The sequence below is a fragment of the Parus major genome, chromosome Z, assembly GCF_001522545.3.
Source record: "Parus major isolate Abel chromosome Z, Parus_major1.1, whole genome shotgun sequence".
In the NCBI taxonomy this organism is placed as follows: domain Eukaryota; kingdom Metazoa; phylum Chordata; class Aves; order Passeriformes; family Paridae; genus Parus; species Parus major.
In genome coordinates, this window is record NC_031799.1 from 8,649,677 (window position 1) to 8,668,833 (window position 19,157).

At 43.7% G+C, this 19,157-nt stretch overlaps 1 protein-coding gene across 3 annotated transcripts in view; it reads left to right on the plus strand.

Moving 5' to 3' along the window:
* Positions 1-19,157, plus strand: part of LOC107216205 (phospholipid-transporting ATPase ID-like) — an 85,692-nt gene that overhangs the window by 14,380 nt on the left and 52,155 nt on the right. For 2 of the 3 annotated variants that reach the window (XM_015652928.3, XM_015652926.3), the window contains exons 2-3: positions 5,162-5,240; positions 16,948-17,006. In XM_015652928.3, the coding sequence (XP_015508414.1) occupies positions 5,198-5,240; positions 16,948-17,006 (102 nt within the window). In that variant the 5' untranslated portion in view covers positions 5,162-5,197. Of the gene's footprint in view, positions 1-4,864; positions 4,972-5,161; positions 5,241-16,947; positions 17,007-19,157 lie in introns of those variants that run through there. The other variant, XM_015652929.2, reaches the window with a different exon arrangement.

The following is a 19,157-nucleotide window of genomic DNA, read 5'->3' on the forward strand; positions in this document are numbered from 1 at the left end:
TTGTTCCTCTGACTAATTTCCCTCATTTATTGGTGCTTGCTTCTCATCCTACAGCACAATTCACTGCCCCTCAGATCTGATATGACCACTGCTTGGGCAGGAATTTCAGTCTGTACTGAACTACACCCCATGATCTGGATTAAAATAACCCTTCCAAAAATGATTGTATTTAACATGGATCATTTCACAGAGTCTGGGAATTAAATGATAGGAGCAGAGACACCAAGTATATTCTAACTCATATTTATCATTGAATCTGATGTATCATATAGCTTTGTCCAGAGGAACAGGGCCAGGAAACGAGACGTGTTTTCCATCCACAGCATCTGTTCTGTATTCGTCCAATTATGCCATGCCTTTTCTCATTCTGCCACTCAAGGCAGGTGGGAAATGCCTCACTTCTGCCCCGGTTTGCAGTACAGCCCTCAACGAACCTTTGCAAAGTCCACATGTTGGAGCTCATGGCGACTTACCCCTCCTGCAGGAGGAGCTTTGCAATTGTGCTCTCAAGCCAAATCATTGAATGGTGGAATGGTTTGGGTTGGAAGGGACCTTAAATATCATCCTGTTCCAAATCCCCTGCCATGAGCAGGAACACATTTCACTAGACTGGGTTGCTCAGAGCCCCATCCAGCCTGGCCTTGAGCATTTCCAGACATGGGGCACTCTGGGTAGCACATGCCAGTGTCTCACCACCCTCACAGTAAAGAATTTCTTCCTAATGTCTAATATAAGCCTGCTCTCTTTCAGTGTGAAGCTATTCACTCTTGTCCTGGTATTGCATGCCTTGCCAAAAGTACCTCTCAAGCTCTCTTGTAGCCTAAGAACTGAAATTTGCTCTAAGATCTCCCCAGAGCCTTCCCTTCTCCAGGCTGAACAATCCCCACTGTCTCAGCCTGTCCTCACAGCAGAGGTGTTCCATCCCTCTGATCATCTTGGCGGCCTCCTCTGTGCTCACTCCAGCAGGTCCCTGTCCCTCCTGTGCAGGGACCCCAGCTCTGGATGCTCCAGCTGGGTCTCAGCAGAGCAGAGCAGAGGGGCAGAATCCCCTCCCTCCCCTGCTGCCCACGGGGCTCTGGATGCAGCCCAGGACACGTTTGGCTCTCAGGACTGAGTGCCATGGCCAGCTCATCTAAAGCTTCTCATCCACCAGCTCCCTCAAGCCCTTCTCCTCTGGTCTGCTTTCAAACCGTTCTCTGCCCAGCCTGTACCTGGGATTGCCTCGATCCACCTCGCTTCTGTCTGTCTTAAATAAGGCAGAATTTAGTTTGTGAGAAAACATCACTTCCCTATTCAAGACCTGTCAAAGCAGCTTTTCATTGTGGATATTGAAATACCCAGAGCTCTTGATCAAAGTGTCAGTAGCCATAAAGCAGGTAGATTGTCTTTGCAGACATGTAAGCAATGGAGAGACAGTTCATAGAGTCTGTAGGTACAAAAGTGTTCTATGGTGAGAGGGGATAATTTATTTGTAGCTTATACCCCCAATTCCCTGTAAGTGAAGAACTGGGAATTTGAACTTTAAATAATTTCTGCTATAGGTCCTGAAAACACAGGGAAGAAGTATGTCCTGTTAAGCTGAGAGGTTTGACCTGCATGAGTGCTCAAATACTCTGAGCCCCAGTTGATTATTGAACAGTGCAGAGTACCTGGGTAAAAAGAAATGAAGAATATCCAAAACTAATCAAGTGGAAAATAGAACAACAACAAAGAGTCCAGAAGGGCTGACACAGGCTGTGGAAAGCAACCAGAAGAGACTGAAGCAGCACTTCACTTTGCCTGACCATAGCTGGTGCCAGGGAAAATTAACACAAACAGGAAATTGCCTTTTTTCTAACTATAGAATGTTTTTTGTGTGTTTATGGGTTTTTAATTAATTCAGGAAAAGGAGGCCATGAAATTGTCCTACCAAAATTTAAGAAGCACTTAATGCCACACAACAAATGAAATATGAGAACTTTTTTTCCCCTATATTTTTTTTTTTCCCTGGAAAGCATAAAGAGAAATTAAAGCTGTAATTGAAAAATAGATATGATAGAGTGATAGAGAGTGATTGGAGGCTGCTGACCCATCATTGCAAGTTCAGAAGGGAAACGGTATCTCCGATTGAAAAAAAAGGAAAATAAGGAAAACTGAAAAGGAGCATGAATTTTGATTAAATGTGAAATCTGTGGGGGGAAAAAAATACCCTGAGGGAAGTTGTTGATAAATACAGGTGCAAAGATGTTGGACCATGCAGGTAGAATTAAGAGTCTAAAATAACCCAAGAAAAAAGACCTGGGTCTGAAAGGCAGGGAGAGCCAAGGTCAGCCAAGAGAGCACATCTGTCTGCACGAGCTGTGATAAGTGAGACAAACGGGAGCAGTACCTGTTGCTCCACCAAAGGGGACAACTTCATCATTACTTCCTTGTGTTTCTTTTCACACTGGCAGCTGGTGGTCAATGAACTCTTAGACTGAAAGCAGACACCTGGAAGTGTGACAGTGTACTGTCACAGAGGGTGTGTGAGCAGTCAGCACAGAAGCTGCAGTCCTCATGAGAGTGCCTTTCCTTTGTAAAGAAGTATGGGGATTAGATGTGTCAATAACAAAGCAGTAAAGGAACATATTTGCAATATTATGAAAATAAAGGGTACACCTCAGTGCAACAGGGGTGTGTCCAGCCCTTAATGCCATCATCTGTGTGCCCATTGAATACTGACACATTTTCAAATTACATTGTGGCTTGGGCAAGTCAGGAACTGAGTTTTGCCTAGAGGATCAGGTCAGCTTGGGAAGGATTCATACATAACTCCTGGATTTAACTAAGTGAGCAGGTACGCCAAGTGTGGTGGAAGTGACGTACTGGAGAGGTAAGTGGTACAAATGGATGTGGCAAAGTTGTCTCCCACTTCTGCCCTAAAAGGCAAAGTTATGTGGGAATTGAAAGCCTATATGGGTATTTGTGCTGGCCATGATGGTAACTTAAATTTACTGCTGAGTGAAGAAGTTCAATGCATGCAATCCTTATTTAATGCACTGAGAAGCTGTGGGAACTACATGCTTTCCATATCAGAACACTGTATTGTTTTTTTCAGTCTTCTTGTCATGCTGCAGAACCACCAGAAACCAGGGTTAAAAGAATCACAGTAATTAACAAAAGCCATGTGTTGGAGCTGAAGGAAGTTTCAGGTTTTTGTTTGGAAGACGTGAAAGTCTATTGTTTGTTTCATGTTATTACTGCTGAAAGAAAGCTTTTAACCACCTTCTCTTTTCTACTCCCCCCAAAATATAAATATCCTTTTTTCACCCTCTGCTGAAATTATATGCCTTGTCAATTAAGTACACAGCTGGGAGAGGTTTGGTAGCTGGGGATTGTTTTTCTAAAATGTTTGTAAAATACAGGAAGATCCAGGGTTCATATGGATCATGTAATCATCAATATTCTGATTTTAACCAGTTAACCTTTTGCATCTTTGTGCTGACAGTGAACAGTGGCTTTTGTTTTTCTAAAATGTTTTGCAAATACAGCAACATCCAGAGTTCATATGGATCATGTAATCATCAATATTCTGATTACAGCCAGTCAACCTTTTACATCCTTGTGCTGCCAGGATTACCAGATTAGTGATTATCAGATCTGTGGCTCCTGATGCTTTTGGAAATCTGAGGTCTTTACCTCTATGTGTGTGGGGAGTGTGTCTCTTCCCACCATCATATGGGGAGCTCTCTGTCCTAGTTAGTAGGGTTTTGTAGGACATTATAGTAATTCTACAACATGGAAGAAATATGTTGAAAGTGGTAGACTGAGATCAGGGATGGAAAGTAAGTTGGGTCAGCAGGGTCAGGAAAGCTTTAGGTTGTGACATTGCATATTTTAACTGTAAGTGTTTTGGCTTCATGGACAGAGAAATTCTGGGGAGAGGTAGTACCAAAGCATTTGTCATGACGAGCAGAAAACAGTGGGATGAATGAATAAAGGAAGGACATCTTCCAAGTAGAGTGGGCACAGAGAGGCTCCCAAACCCCTCACTGAATTAAGATGCATGCAACTGTAGCTGCTAAATATAGCTTTGCTGGAGCATCTGGAACAGAATTTTGACATATGGATGGATTGTAGAGTTTTCCTTAAAGTTTACATTTATTTTCTGCAAAGACATGAAGCTCAAGCTTGCACTGGTGGTGTTGCATCAGGCTTGTATTTGGGCAGTGCCATAGTCTATGTTCTCATATACATGCTTCCAAAATATGATATATTTGCTATTCCTGTCTCCTTAGGCACTCTTGCGCTGCACAGATAGCATAGGATAAAGTGCAAAAACTACATTCTGTCACCTAGAAAACTTGTTCTGGATAGACTGTGACTCTCTCAAGTGGCTCAGCCTGCTTCACTGACCACTTAAGCAACTGGTACAGTGTTCCTGTTGATTCAGCTCCTGGTCACAGAGCAATGCCAGCTTTTCTCATGTTCACAGATCCTCTAGGTTGTCAGCACCAACATCACCTTCAAATCCTTTAAATAAACTTGTCTGATAATTGGGACACTGAAAATTTCACTGCCAGCCAGTTTTCATGTGATTGTTTTTAAGTGCTCAATTCCTCTGCCTATCAGGATATATTCAGGGCCTTAAATGCTTTTCTGGTGCCTGGCCTTAGCTTCTGAGCCAGGTAGTTTGCAGCCAGTGGGGGAGAAATTTTATTCTAGTCTGCCCCAAACATGCAGGATGACCAGCAGTGGACAACAGTGTGAGCCAGCACGTGTTGAGCAGAGGCGGATTTACAGGAAACCAGTGCTTCCCGCTGCTTCCTCCTCTTGAAGGAGGCTGGTCTTGCTCTGGGTAGACACGCAGTTCCTCGACCTTAAGTACAAGCTCTGGGTCTGTATTTCTCATTTCCATATAGCACCAATGTAGTGGAATATCCTTTTTAGTCTCTCCTCCACTGGCTCCTTCTTTGTGCCATGCCAGGAGATGAATTGATCAGCATGTCCAAGGTAAGGATGATGCACTGATGCAGTGAAGCCTGAAAACCTAAGATTGTTTTCTATTTTAATTCATTCTAGATGATAAACTGTGGCTGTTGGCCACAGTGCTTAGAAATTTGTTTCCTCTGTTTATTTGGCATAGAATTACATGTATGTGCTGCTGTATATGTTGTGAATTGCCTTTTCTTTTCTCTTGCAGAATTTCCATGGAGTTGGACTAAAATAAAGTTTTGGGATGTCTCTATTTGGATTAAAATTTGGAAAGAAGAAATTGAAAGGTGAGTGTGGTCTGGTAATGCCATTGTCAGGGGACCAAAGGAGCATAAATACAGCACATGTGCAAGTTCTTGAGCTCCTGTTTGGGAGCATGTCTGGCCCAGAGCAGGTGTGGGAAGATACACTTTCTTTCCTTTTCCTGCATTTCATACTGCCTTGGAGGAATGTTGTGGACTGGGTGCCAGTGAATGGGGGCACATCCGCAGCAGGATCAGATACAGAGTTTGTGCTCTGTAATGACACATGACTGCCTTGGGGAAGTTGGGTTTTGGTGGTTTTTTTATACAGGAATCCTTTGTGGGCGTGGGTGCATGAACAAGGCACAGTGCAAAGGCCTGATGCAGTCTTTGGATGATGAAATGTACTAGTGCATCTCAAATTCTGTGTTAGCTTTGAGCCCCTCATAAGAAAGACTTTGAGGTGCTGGAGTATGTCAGAGAAGGGAAAAAAAAGATGGCAAAGGGTCTAGAGCACGAGTCTTATAAAGAGCAGCTGAGGAAGAACACCTCTTAGAAAAGCTCTTAGATAAGTGGGAGGTGTTTAACTTTGAGAAAAGGAGGCTCAGGGGAGACCTTATTGTTTTCTAAAACTACCTGAAAGGAAGCTGTAGTTAGGCAGGGATCAGTCTCCTTTCCCAGGTAACAAGCAACAGGACAAGAATAAATGTCCTCGATACATCAGGGGAAGTTCAGATTGGATGTTAGGAAAAATTTCTTCACAGAAGGGGTTTTCAGTCATTGGAACAGGCTGCCCATGGCAGTGGCGGAGTTACCATCCCTGGAGGTGTTAACAGATGTGTAGATGTGGCATTCAGGGACATGGTTTAGTGATGGAGTTGGCAGTGCTGGGTAAACAGTTGGATTTGCTTATCTTGGAGGTCTTTTCCAATCAAAACAATTGCATATTTATATTGTATGATTATATTTTATGATGGCAGTGGCCCAGATATTCCCTCCAATCAGAAACAGGAAGAAGAGTAAATTAGAGATGTGCACCCTGCGACACTCAGTGTGCAGTCTCTGGTGGGGGTCCAGGTCTGCAGACATGGTGAAGAGGGAAAGTCTCTAGCCTTTCCTTTCAGGGTGTTCCTCTCTGTATTTGATGAATGTGGAATTACTGCCCTACTTGTATTTTGACAAGAAATTATTTTCCAATCTCTCTGAGCTCAGAGGACTGAACAGCTTTTTCCCAGGGGTTTATTTTTGCAATTGTGCTGCTATTTCCCCTTCCTGGACCAGGGCAGACTGTGAGCCCTGGTGTTAAGACAGGGGCATCCGTTTGCTTCTCTGACAGTCCCAGGAGAGGAGGTTGTGCTTGCTCCCAGGGAAGGATCTCTGCCAGCCTCAAATCATTTTTACCCCAACTTGGCTTGGCAGATGGGGGAGCACAGGTTTGTCTGTGAGCCACAGTCCACCCAGGGCACCCCCACGTGTAAAGCAGTAGCTGTTCAGATTATCAAAGAGATTCTGTTGCTATATTAGGAAACTTGTGTTTTGCCTGAGCCTGGGCCTGGGTTTTGGCAGGGAAGGGTTCGGCCCACTCCCCCCATCCCGTCCCTGCCCCACCCTCAACCAAGTATTTGAGCAACTCAGATCTTCCTAGATAGAAATCCTATATTTTATTGGGAAGAATAATTTCTTTTCACCTATGATCATCAGTTCAAAACCAATGAAGGCAAACTGGAAAAAGTTCAGAGGATAAAGGAAACAGGGGTGATCATGGAATGAGGAGCTGCCATAACAGGAAGCTGAGTGTTTTCTCCTCCTCTTGTGTTTTTAATTATTTTGCCTTGCACCCCCAAAGCTGTGATTGCTCCTTGCAAACATTTAACTAGGCGTAAATGCCAGTGTTGAAATGATATTTTAATCCAAGAGTTTATAAGTCTTTGTGTTTGTAGAAGGGACTGTGCTGCCTGAGAGCAGGGAACATCACTTGTGCTTACTTTGGAGGGGCACTACTGCTTGTGGAAAGACCAAAAATTTCTATTCCAAAAACAAAGCTGGATGATGTTTAATCTTGCTGAAGGGGCATGCTCATGATATGACTTTTATTGGAGGGAATGGATTACCTCAGGCATCAGTTGCTGGACCTGGCATCAAGTCTGCTCCCATGAGATCCAGCATTTCTCCTCAGCAAGGCATGGTTTCCACACGAGCTGAGGTGCAGGTGAAATATGATAGGTGTAGTTTAAGAGGAGAGGTTACATGGTCTTAAGTTTCTTGGAGATAAGGGTTGGCTTTTTATAGTCTCAAGGTCTTTACAGTAGTTATCAGGGGTGTAACTAAAACGCAGCTTGTGTTGACACACAAAGATGCGTGGAGGAAACCAGCTGCTGGATAATGTTGGTGAAGCTGTTCCAGCTGTTCCAGCTGAAGCAGGGAAGAACACCTCTTAGATAAGCAGCAGAGGTGTTTCTATGGAAAAGGTGCCTGAGATCTTTTACTGTGAGGTTTAACCTACAGCGAACATGGGTGGAACAGAGAGGAAGGGGGGCACTTCTAGTTCATTGAGTGTGTGGAAGGTTGGAGATGGCTGATAATTGTGGAATATCTCTGTTCACTGGCTTCCTCCCATGGCAGTTTAGTTCAGCATTGGAGCTTCATAACTCGAGGACAGGGATAGGCAGGTACTGTCCATGAAAAAATGGGAATAGAAAGTAGGGAGAATTCAACTACACAGATGGAAGAGCAGTCATTGCTGCAGTTTTGTCTCCATAAGCCCAGCCTCAGGACACAGTTGGAGGAGGAAGAAGGTGGTTATACACTGAGGTAGGGCTTTTGGAAAGCTCCTCTGGGTTTTCCTTCTTGCTGCTCACCAAGGCAGCTGAACTTGGAGCAGTCAGGCAGCTCTGGGCAGCTCCTGAAGAAGGCAGCCCATGACTGGCACTAGAGGACCTGGAGCTCAGCTGCCTTCTGGGATCCCCATTCTGATTCAATAGGAAATGTCTCACCACAATAGATATTGAGTATGAAAAATTTATTTATTTTTACATAATTTCCCATGAGGGAAATAACTGTGAATTGAAAAACTTCTCGAAGTTTGTTTTAGAGCTGTATTTATTTTTATGATTTCTTTGCATCACTTCCTATCACAGTGCATTGCTGTTATTAATAACATGCAATTGTGTTAAATTGTGGTATTTACCAGCATGTCTAGGAGATACTGTTTTCTAGTAAAGGAAATTATATGTGCCAGCCAGTCACTGTCAGACTAGTTTTCAAAATAAAAACAAAAGACTATTTCAGCTGGGTTTTTTTTGGCATGCTAATACTAGTCAAAATATTGTTAGCTACTATCAGAAATGAAACCAGGACACAGAGTGATACAAAATTCTAAACCAGCTGGGAGGGGGAACAGGGGGAAGGGAAAGTCAGTTTTTCAAAATGAAGAATAGACAGCTTCCACTGCCAATATATTTAAAAAATGTATATTTCATTGAATGTGGACTGAAGTGGACTGAAACAGATATGAAAATATGTAGATGCTTCTTGAGAATAAATTTGTTGCCAGGTACTTTTGAGACATGATGAGTCCCCACCTCTGCCCAGAGCCAGGGCAGGTGGCTGAGACACTGCCAGGAGTAGGAAAGGAAGAAAAACCAGAACTGGTGTTATTTCAGGAGATGGGAAAAGGAAGATGTGAGTCAGCCTATGCCCCTTCCTAAAAAAACTTAAATGGGAATATTTTCAGGTTTAAGATTATCCAACACTTCTTCCACCTGTGCCCCGAGAGTACTATTTGACTGCAAGTGTTGTACACAGTGGGCAAATCTGGGGCATCCTTTTGGAGCTGTCTTTTTCTTCTTTTTTATTATGGTGATAATATAAAATGCTGCTTTTAGTAAAGGGCATGGTCTACCACTGAATTTTATGTTATTATTAAAAATTTACTAGACCTGAGGCAGGAAATATTTCCAGTTCACCCTCAGGGTTTTTTATTTCAGACCTTTCATCTGCTGTATGAAAATGGAGGTCAGTAACTCACCAAAGTGGGCCCTGCCCTCTCTTCCAGTAACAAAATAATTTGGCTTTCTGTACCAGGGATATATGGAATGTTTTACCTGTGTGAGAAATTCCACTATGGATGGTGTTTGTTTGATGCTTAGCAGGAGGCTGAGCTCAATACTGGTCACCAAAGATACAGTCCATGACCACAAAAGTGTATTTCTTGTGTTTTGTTTCTTCAGGAGGAAGGAGGATTCTTGTTTTTATGAGGCAAAAAGACATAATAAATATATTTATTTAATAATGGAGGGACAGGAAGGATGAAATAGGGCTAAACCCATTGATGATGGTGTCCCTGTAAGGTCATGATTCATGCTTTTTCTAAATTAAATGCCTCACACTGAGCACAGTCTACTCCATTTCTGAGATGAAAATGCATGTGATTGCCAGCATAAATCTTCTCCAGGCAGGGCAGCCAGAGATTCTCCACAGAAGAGGGGGCATCTGCACATTAAAAATGTGTGGGTTTGTAGCATAGAGTCCAGGAGAGCCCCTCCTGTGAGTCAATAAAAAACCACATTTGTTTGCCAGGCAGCTGAACGTGTTCCTGCTCTGAGCTGGGCTTGGCTCTGACCTCCCTCTCCCCATTTCCACCCCACTGGTTTCTCACTGCTGCTGCTGCCCCAGCCACGCTCGCTGAACCCTGCCAGGCTCTGGCTGCAGTTCAGGGCAGGGATGGGCTTTGGTTTCGTGCTACAGAGCAGCAGGTGTGCAGCACCGGTTGGGTTACAGCACGAGGGTGACACTCAGGTAAGGAGGGTCTGACAAATGTCCATGTCCCAGACTGGTGGTGAAATATAGATATTTAACCACTATGACCCTCAGTCATACTGCTCTTTGCTTTGCCCATGCATCCTCTGATCCGTATGGGATGATGAAGCCTTCATGTAAAGATCCCTGGCCTTGGTTTTGGATGATTCCAACAAGGCACTGCTGTGTTATGAATGTGAAATTCTATGGTATCAGCACTATAGGAAATAATCCCATTTTCCTTACCCCAGTGAAAGGGACTCTACCTAGATACAGTACCTGCAAATCAAGACACTTGTTGCATGGTTCTTTCACCCCAAATGATTGCAAAAAAGGGCAATTTTTGCTTTAAGGTGCAAGGAGATTTTAGCTACTAGCTTATATAATAACCTCCTAGGAGAAAAATGTTTTGGTTGCCTAACACAGTATATGATGACTTGCCCTCTCCCATGGAGTTGCCTTTCACTGGAGACTGTAATTCTCAGTTTTTCCTAGGGGAGGATAGAGGTACTGACTCACCATGGCTGTTTTCAGTCTCTTGTGCATGTAGAGGAGCAGTCCAGCAAAGACCAGAAAACGTCTGGGATTTGTCTGCCTATTAAGAGATGCCTGATCTCCTGGATGCTGGCTGAGGTGGCCTTAGCTGAGAGGTGATACCAAAAGCTGGGCCACACGTGATGATGAGGAACCTGAAAGCAGGGACAACAAAAGTGAGGAGGGAGATGGGCCAAGGGAGACGTAACAGGAGATACCTCATGAGGTGTGTGGCTAGAGGGGGTCTTCTGGGACTGCTTATAGCCTGTTGAAGAAGAGACCTGAGTTACAGCCCTAGTAGGGTCAGTTCCCCTGGAACCAGGACAATCTGTTACAGCTTTCACAACTTGGTAAGGATAATAGCTTTGCTAAAAACAACTCTGTAAGGGAAGCTGGGAAGATGAGTCCAGCTCCTGGATGCCACTCTTTGTAGCTGGTCCAGGGCAGAGTTTTTGCTCTTGAGGTCACTTGTTTAAAGGGTGGAGGAGAGATTATTATTTTTACAGAGTTTATGCTGTCTCTGTTCTGTTGTCAGGGTTAGTTACGCAGGCACTCCCCTAATTGGGCTGTGTTCATTTAGTGCATGAAGTATCAGTGCCTAGTTTGTATAGGACTTGGCAAAACCAGGCAGATCTTAACCTCCCATTTCTTGGAGCCACAAGACCCAAGATCCACAAAACTTTTCCAATACCCAGTTGAAATGCATTCTCCTCTTGGCAAATGCTCCTTAGCATAAACCAGAAACAAATTTCCAGGCTGTCTGACCAGATATTGAATCTAACCTTTTGCAGGACTTTTCCATGCAGCAGTCTTAAAGTAAGAAGGCTGGTGGACTGGCCAGATACATTTATAGCTGATTTTTTGGCATGGGTTTAATTTTATTAAATACAGATGTTATTCTGAGGTTTAGCTTCTAAAACTGTCTGCCTGAGAAAACAGGCACTTTCCCAGTGACTTGGTCTCAGTGGTTAGACCAAGAACTGGGCACTAAGCCATATTTATGTACGCCGAGTTTCCACTGATTAATAATTTAAAATAGTTTTCAGTGGCAGTGAAATGATAACTTGGAGCACAAATACCATTCCTTCTTTCCAGTGAATGCAATTTGCAGAAGCAGAACATTTGACTTAGTTAGAGATATATTAAAAAGTTTCAAGAAATTAAAAACTTCTCATCTGATATCTGTACAGCTTCCCCCTCCCTTTTTCCTCATTGCTTTTCAGAATCAACAGGGCATGATAAGACACGCATGCTTGGATCTACAGCCAAAAACCCCTGAGTTACGGTTTCCAGTCAAAGCTGGTACAGTGCTTGACTTTTCTTAATTTTTGGTTTATTGTAATCATCCAAGAGTCTTCATTTCTGTCCAGACTGTTCCAGAAACAAAAGAGAGCTACGTGGCTTATGATGGTGGAGAACTGCTAGATAAGGAGGCACAGCAGTAGGACCTCACAGTTCTCAGCTGGTAAAAGCCACTGAGGCAGTGTTGCCCTGTGCATGTGGTCAGAGTGGTTCTCCTTTGGTGTAGCCAGAGGACAGGAAGTTCTCCTTGATGATGTTATTAGATAGGGTCCCTGTGAAATTTATTGTGGTTTTTCTTGATTTAGCCAAACGTATTGGCTGTTGCCCAGCAGGAAAAGTTAAATTCTCTCCACTAGAAATTAGCCTCATATTTTGGTCTTTAGGGACAGTGCCTCTGAGAGGGATGGATGGCTATGGCAGCCAAAGGCTCCATTCAGTTTTGAACCAGGTTCACAGTTACCTGGGGCCTTAAGAAAGGGGTTATCACACAAAACCTGCCCCTGGGTGCTGTATGGGAGTGCAGTGCATTGATTCTCATTTCTGTTCTGTTCCATGTCCTACTGACTCATGTTTCTATGCCATCCCAGAACTGTTTGCTGCCATTAATGTTTCTCACATAAATGCCATTTGGAGAGTGCATCTCTCGGTGTTCTGAGAGGCTTCTTTCCACACTGGGGCACATATAAGTGTCAGCTTTTTTCTAGCAGCATTTGAGACTCTTGAGTTCAAATCCGTGTGTCAAGTGGCTCATCCCTGACTGCAAATACGCTGGGGGCAACCTGAGAAAGGGGATGGCTTCTTGCTCCCCCAGTGTGCCCTGGGAAGAGCAAAGGAGCTCAGGGCATGTTCAACTGTTGCCTGCAGCACTTGGATTTCCTTTTCTGCATACAAAACAGAAAGCCGCTGAGGACTTCAGAAGCTGTTGTGTGACACCGAGGCTCTCTAAAGCTTTGTCATCTGTTCCTATTTACATTAACACCATTTATCTTTTCTGTGGCATTCCTTCCAGGACCAGACTTGGAGCCCCTGAGGAGGGGATAAGGGTAGCACTTACTGTATGGCAGGAAACAGGCAGGGGTTGGGAAGTTCTGTTTTTTACAAATAACTTTATCTTTCATCGGCTTTGAGAATACTGTTGCTCTCAGGAAAGTTCCTGAAGGAGCACACAACACAATAGTTGAAGCCCGTCAAGTCTGGACCTCTTGAGCTCTGCTTCTGTTTTCCTCTGAGACACCCAATAAGTGACTCTGATCTCTTGTTACTTTGTTCTACCTATTGTGAAGATAAGAAAAAAATCGTCCGAGGAAAGCCGTGATGGATTAAGCACTTTAAAGGTATTGAATGAAGCCCTGTGGTTGATCTGAATCATCCATTTGGGGCAGATGGCAGGTGATTTCAAAATGACTGATACTGTTAGATGTGTGTGAAGAAGGAGAAAAGCACATTTTTCTAACATAGCTTTACATTAGTGATTAGAGGGCTTGATGGAAACAGCCCACAGAGAGAGACCAAAAAATGGCGATCTGAAAAAGGGCTTAAAAATTAGGGATGCTGTGTATTTCAGGGTCATTGAAGGAGAAGGGCTAGCTCATCAATGCACTGAATAGCTTAGACGCTTGCTAATGCAAGAGTGAGCAAACAGGAAGAACTAGATGTCTTAACACATCATTAATAGGTGTAACAGACACGTGCTGTGATAACTCATGAGGCTGGAATATTAACAGAAAAGAATAAAATAACTCGGTATGGTTAACAGAAGTTTTCCTTTTATGATTGTGTGGTCTGAAAAGCAGCTTGAAGAAAGAGATGAGCAAATCTCAGATCTCTTTGTAATGCTACAAGGTAATGAGCAGGCACAGCAAACCAAGAAGGGCAGTCTTTTGTGGGGAAAAAAAAAAAGAAAAAAGAAAATATAGTTTTCTGAGAGGCAGGACGTGGTGGTAAATGAAGAATTCTGTCTCTGCAGAGGCAGGGTTGGAGAAAAGTGTAGAGGAATACAACCTACTCAGCTGGCTCAGTTTTGGTGCAGAGGTGGGTGATTTTTTGGAAAGGAAAGGAGGTTGTTTCAGAAGTGATTCCCTCCCAAACAGAGTGAATGGGAGGAGCTGGCTGGTCTTCTGAAAGCTGGAGGGAGTGTAAACAGGAATAGTTATGAAATGATGCAATGATACTTAGGAAAAAATGACAATATCAAATTGTTTAACATTGACTTCAATAAATATGAAGAACTAATAGCTGACACCTTGTGGGAAGGAATCCTGGGGTGGAGGGAGAATTAGAGCTGTCATTTCCTTAAATAATTGATATTAAGGGCACATATATTATTAATTGATATTAAGGGCACATATATTATTAATTGATATTAAGGGCACATGTATAAGTTACCAACTTTCAGAGAAAGGCTCAGAAGGATAAGTGAAATGGTGAAATCAGAAGCTCCCCATTTGCTTCAGACAAAAGAAGGATGCCTCTACAAGGTGGAAACCAGCTTGCTTTATCCAGCACAAACAGTGTGACAAAGGCTCAAAGTGAGAAAATGCTATAAAGGACATAAAGGGCAATAAAAGTTGTTCTGTAAGAGTTGGGGTCTCTGGGGAGGCTCAGTGTAAAAAGCCTAGCAAATAAAGCTAAGAAATCAGAGGGGTTTTTTTGGTGTATTTTTTTTTTTTGTTTTGTTTTGTGTTTTTTTTTTTTACCCTCTAGACATCTAACATAATACTTGCCAAAAGCAGAGGACAAAGAGGTAGGTTTTGGGCTGGAATAGAGAGAATGGTTGACTGGGTAAGGTAAAACATGCCCTGGAGCAGTTCTGCCTTTGAGAGTCTGGCTCACAGGCAGGCAAAGTTCAGAAGACTGGGAAGAGAGCAAGCACAACATCCTATCTTGAAATGGGGAAAAAGAAAAGCTGAGCAATTATAGATGTATTGGCTTCACTTGAGTAAAGGTTAAAACAATAAAGCAAACCACTTGAAGGTAACTAGGAGTGTGTGTGTGGGGAAGAGATGCTTAACAGTCAGCAGTCCCAAAAAACTGCATCAAACCAAAATTAATTCTGTTTTAGTGGTAGCTGGAGGGCTATTGAAAGAGCCTCAGATAGTTGCCATGTATCTTGGCTGTCACTTGTAGCATTTTTACAAGTAAACTGGAGATACATGCTCGAGATAAAATCACAAAACAGTGAGTGCCAGATTTTTCAGAAAAAAAGAGACATTAACAATAGATATTGACGACTGATTAGGAAACTTGAAAGATTCATCAGGGTATATCCCATCCTGAGTCTAGTATTCAATATTTACTTCTTCATCTTGGCTGTCAGAATAAAGAACACAGTACATCTGTGAATAGCACCATGCTGGCGGGAGCTACAAGCACACTGAAATAGGATTAGAATTGACTAGTTGGAGAAATAGTCTGAAAGAATTTGGATGCAGTTCAGCAAGGACAAATGAAAGATTTGCATTGCCTGATGAGGCATCTGGCTCTGCCAGAAAGGATCTGCCAAAATGGATCATATTCTGTGAAGCCATCCTCTGTGTGCTGGTGGTGCATAAGGATATTACTTTAAATCACTCCTGGGTGAATTCTTGTGCACAATATGCATTATCTGCAAGGAAAGTTGCATGTGCCTTGTGCCCTGTCTAGCTTTGGTAAGGCCTCAGCTGCAAACCATGGCCCATTTTGGGCATCAATTCAGAATGGGCTGAACTAGCTGTGAAGCCCACTGGAGAGCACCAAGAGTGATGCTCCTATGGATGGATTAATGCATAGGTGACTGAAGAAATGGGAGCTGCTTACCCTTGGGAAGGCCAGTGTAAGACATAACAGCCCTCAGTATGTAGTGAACTTGGAACACATGATCATAGCATGCTTGCACAGAACAGCTCCAAGAACCACACCTCATGCCTGAGAGCACTGTCCAAATGCTTCTCGAACTCTGTCAGGCTTGCTGCTGTGACCACTTTCCTGTGGAGCTGTTCCAGTGCCCAGCCACTCTCTGGGGAAGAGCTTTTCCTGATATCCAACCTAAACTTCCCCTGACACAACTTCAGGCCATTCCCTCTGGTTCTGTCACTGGGTACCCAGGGAGAGATCAGTGCCTGCCCCTCCTCTTCCCCTCCCGAGGAAGCTGTGGACAGTGATGGGGTCTCCCCTCATTCTCCTCTCCAGGCTGAACAGACCAAGTGACCACAGCTGCTCCTCATGTGGCTTCCCCTCCAGTCTCTTCACCGTCCAAATGACCATCCTTTGGTCTCTTTATAATAGCTTTTATACCTTTTGTATAATGTGGTGCCCAAAACAGCACACAGCACTTGAGGTGAGGCTGCATCAGTGTAGAGCAGAGTGGGACAATCCCCTCCCTCCACTGTCTGTACTCTGCATGCTTGGCAAGTAGCACGATGAACTTAGGGGAAGCAGAAAAACACCCTTGATCTTCCCAGGAGAAGACAAAACTTCTTGAAATCGGAGTTTTATGTTAGATAATGCAGGGAAAAACTGCCCTAGGGGAAGGAAACTTCAGTCCTGGAATAGACAATTGAAAAATAGTCATCACTGGAGCTTTCTATTGTCATTTTTGGGGAAGAGAAGCAAGACCCTGCCTTGGTAAAGGACACATTTGATGACCTTTTGATACCCTTCCAGTAATTTTTGGTTTCATGGTAGCTGTGGTGATGGTGTCCCATCAGTGGGATGATGATCAGAAATGCACCTGTACTGGAAGAAGGGCACTGGCTGTAGGCTGATTGCAACAGCTCCAGAGACTTCAGGGGGAAGAGAAGGAGCAGGGCAGGAAGAGTGAGCACCACTAGCTGGGAACTCCTACCCAGAAATTGAACAACCTGACCAGGCACTGGCATTGCAGTGAGTGGTGGGTAGAGGAGACTTGTTATATGGTGTTAAGAGTGTCACAGTGCACAGTGCATTGTGTCAGTCCACAGTGCAGCCACCCCAGGTGTCACCAGCCACCCCAGGTCGTGACACAGGGCTGCTGGCCAAGGGCTCCGATTCACTGTGTCACTCCCTTCTTACAGCTATGCTTGCACTTTCTGATGCTTCATTCACATCTGTATTGACTTTGCTTATGCTCAAGAATGATTGATATGTTTCCTTTTCTTTGCAGAGGAAGAGAGACAACTTCAAGCGAACAACCGGGATTTTAATCTGCAGTTTGAATATGCTGTAAGTAACCAGCGTATGTTGTTTCATGCAGATGTAGTCACAGATGTAGCTGCATCTGCTTCATGTCTCAAGTGTTTCAAAGGGGTGAAGAGAGCTGCATGCCAGCTATAGCTCTGCAAACCAGGCAAACACAAGCCTCAGGAACCATCGGAGGTGGATTATTGCTGAGTCAGCCTGAAAAATGGGCAGCTGAAGGAGATCCGATTCTGGAAAAGCATGACACAGTGACTTTGCACACTTCCAGAAAATTATTTGTGAGTCAAAGCATTTGCAGGATCAGGCTCCAAGGCCTTTTAATAATGGAGTTTTCTGTGGAAATTTGTCTCCATTTAAAGTAAAACATGAAAGGAAATGTGTCAGTTCCTCAGCTTTTGCAGTGAAATCATCTCTGTCAGGAAGTTTTTGAATCTGGCCCTTGTGGCTTTCTGCCAACTTTTCTGCAGGATTCTTAACAGCCTACTTAAGTTCACTTTGTGCCGTGAAATCTGTGATTCCGAAGTGTGCCTTGACACAGACTGGCTGTGTCCCAGGTCTGCCAGGCTAATTCACCTGGGAGCCCCTGGGCAACTTGATTTCCAAACCTTTTCTGATGCTGTGTGTGGAGGAGAGCTAGCTCAGCCACTAGATCTGTCCTGCCTGCCTGCAGGGACATCCCCTCTGTGGGGCCCGAAGCTGCATTCTTTCAAAGTGTTTGCAGCTGCCAGTTAATACCAAAGTGAATTTTATGAATTTTTGTCCTTTGAATATTTGAATTCAGTAGTGAAATTAATCATTCAGTTATTCGGGAGCCCATGTTTTGGTTTAGGAATATCACAAGTATTTTCTTGGCAAGAGGTGAAAAAACTAAGCATTTTAGAACACACTAATTTCTTGTGATGGAGACAGTCTGACTTGCCAGCAGGTTTGACTGATGGCAACATGGTGGTTTTCAGTGGTCACTTTTCACCCACAAACTATACAACGTGGGTTAGAGTCCCAGGGTCCAGAGCTGCTGCATGAGTCCTGCATATGAAATGCACGGAAGTTAATATATGTGAAGTACTATGCAGAATGAATGTCCTATCAAGACTGGTGACTTGCACACAGCCTGTCAGTAGCCTGCTGGGGTGGGTATTGCCGCTACATCTGATTTTGTCATCTTCCACTGAATTATTACTAAGTGCAGTAGCGGGACAAGAAAGTAGGAGGGAGATGGGCAGTTACGTCAGGGTAGAGGGAACAAGCAACTCTTCTGGTTCCACACCTAATTCTTTGAAAAGGCGTTCAGAAAACTGACTTTGCATGACACTGCTTCCCAGCTGATTGCCTGATTGTGCCCAAGGGTTTGCAAATAGGCGTAATTAAGTAGAGACTGTGAGAACACTTCAGAATTTCCATAGGTCTGTGATTAGGTGATAAAGTGAATGCAGCCAAAAAGCCAGCTCAGTATAATATGTTAAAACTTGGCAGTGAGTTTTGGTAATCATGCCCCTCATTTTAGTCAGCTATGGCTCATGATTTCTGGAGTCCTGTATAGACTGAGGCTTAGGAAATCCAGGAAACTGCCCAAAAAGAGCCAAGCCTCAAAGTGGTGAGTGGATGGTGAGGTACTAGCAGACTTGAGGTGGTGATGCAAGAACTGCCCTAACTGTACAGGGCTGCACGTCATGTTCTGGGCTGCTTATTTCCAGTAAGTCCTCGGAAAAGTTCCGTTTATTAACCCCACATTCCTATGGTGTATGAAAAGAATTAACCTTTCTCATATATTACTTCAGATCCCATGCTGTAGATTGCTGATGAATGTGGAAATGACAAAAAGGGAGATAGTCTCCTGGCATCCTCCCATAACATATCCATGATGCTCCTGAAAGTTTACTTTTCCAGGCAAGGGCTAAATTTGGGTACCTTCCTCACATTCAGATTTTCCTCATTATGGTGGGGTTGCACTGCTAAGCACTAGGATGTGGTTTAGGGGGAAGGACCACTAAGATCCGAAGGAAACCAGCCAATACAACAAAGCTTTAAAAGTATTTTAGACAGTGAAAGTTGTAGGAGTGAGGTTCAGATTTCTTAGTAACTTAAGGCCACATTAGCCATAAAACCTATAGAACAGGTTCTTGTAACAAAGCTAGGTGAGACGGCAAATGTTTTTTTAGGGTGAGGCAGTTGCTG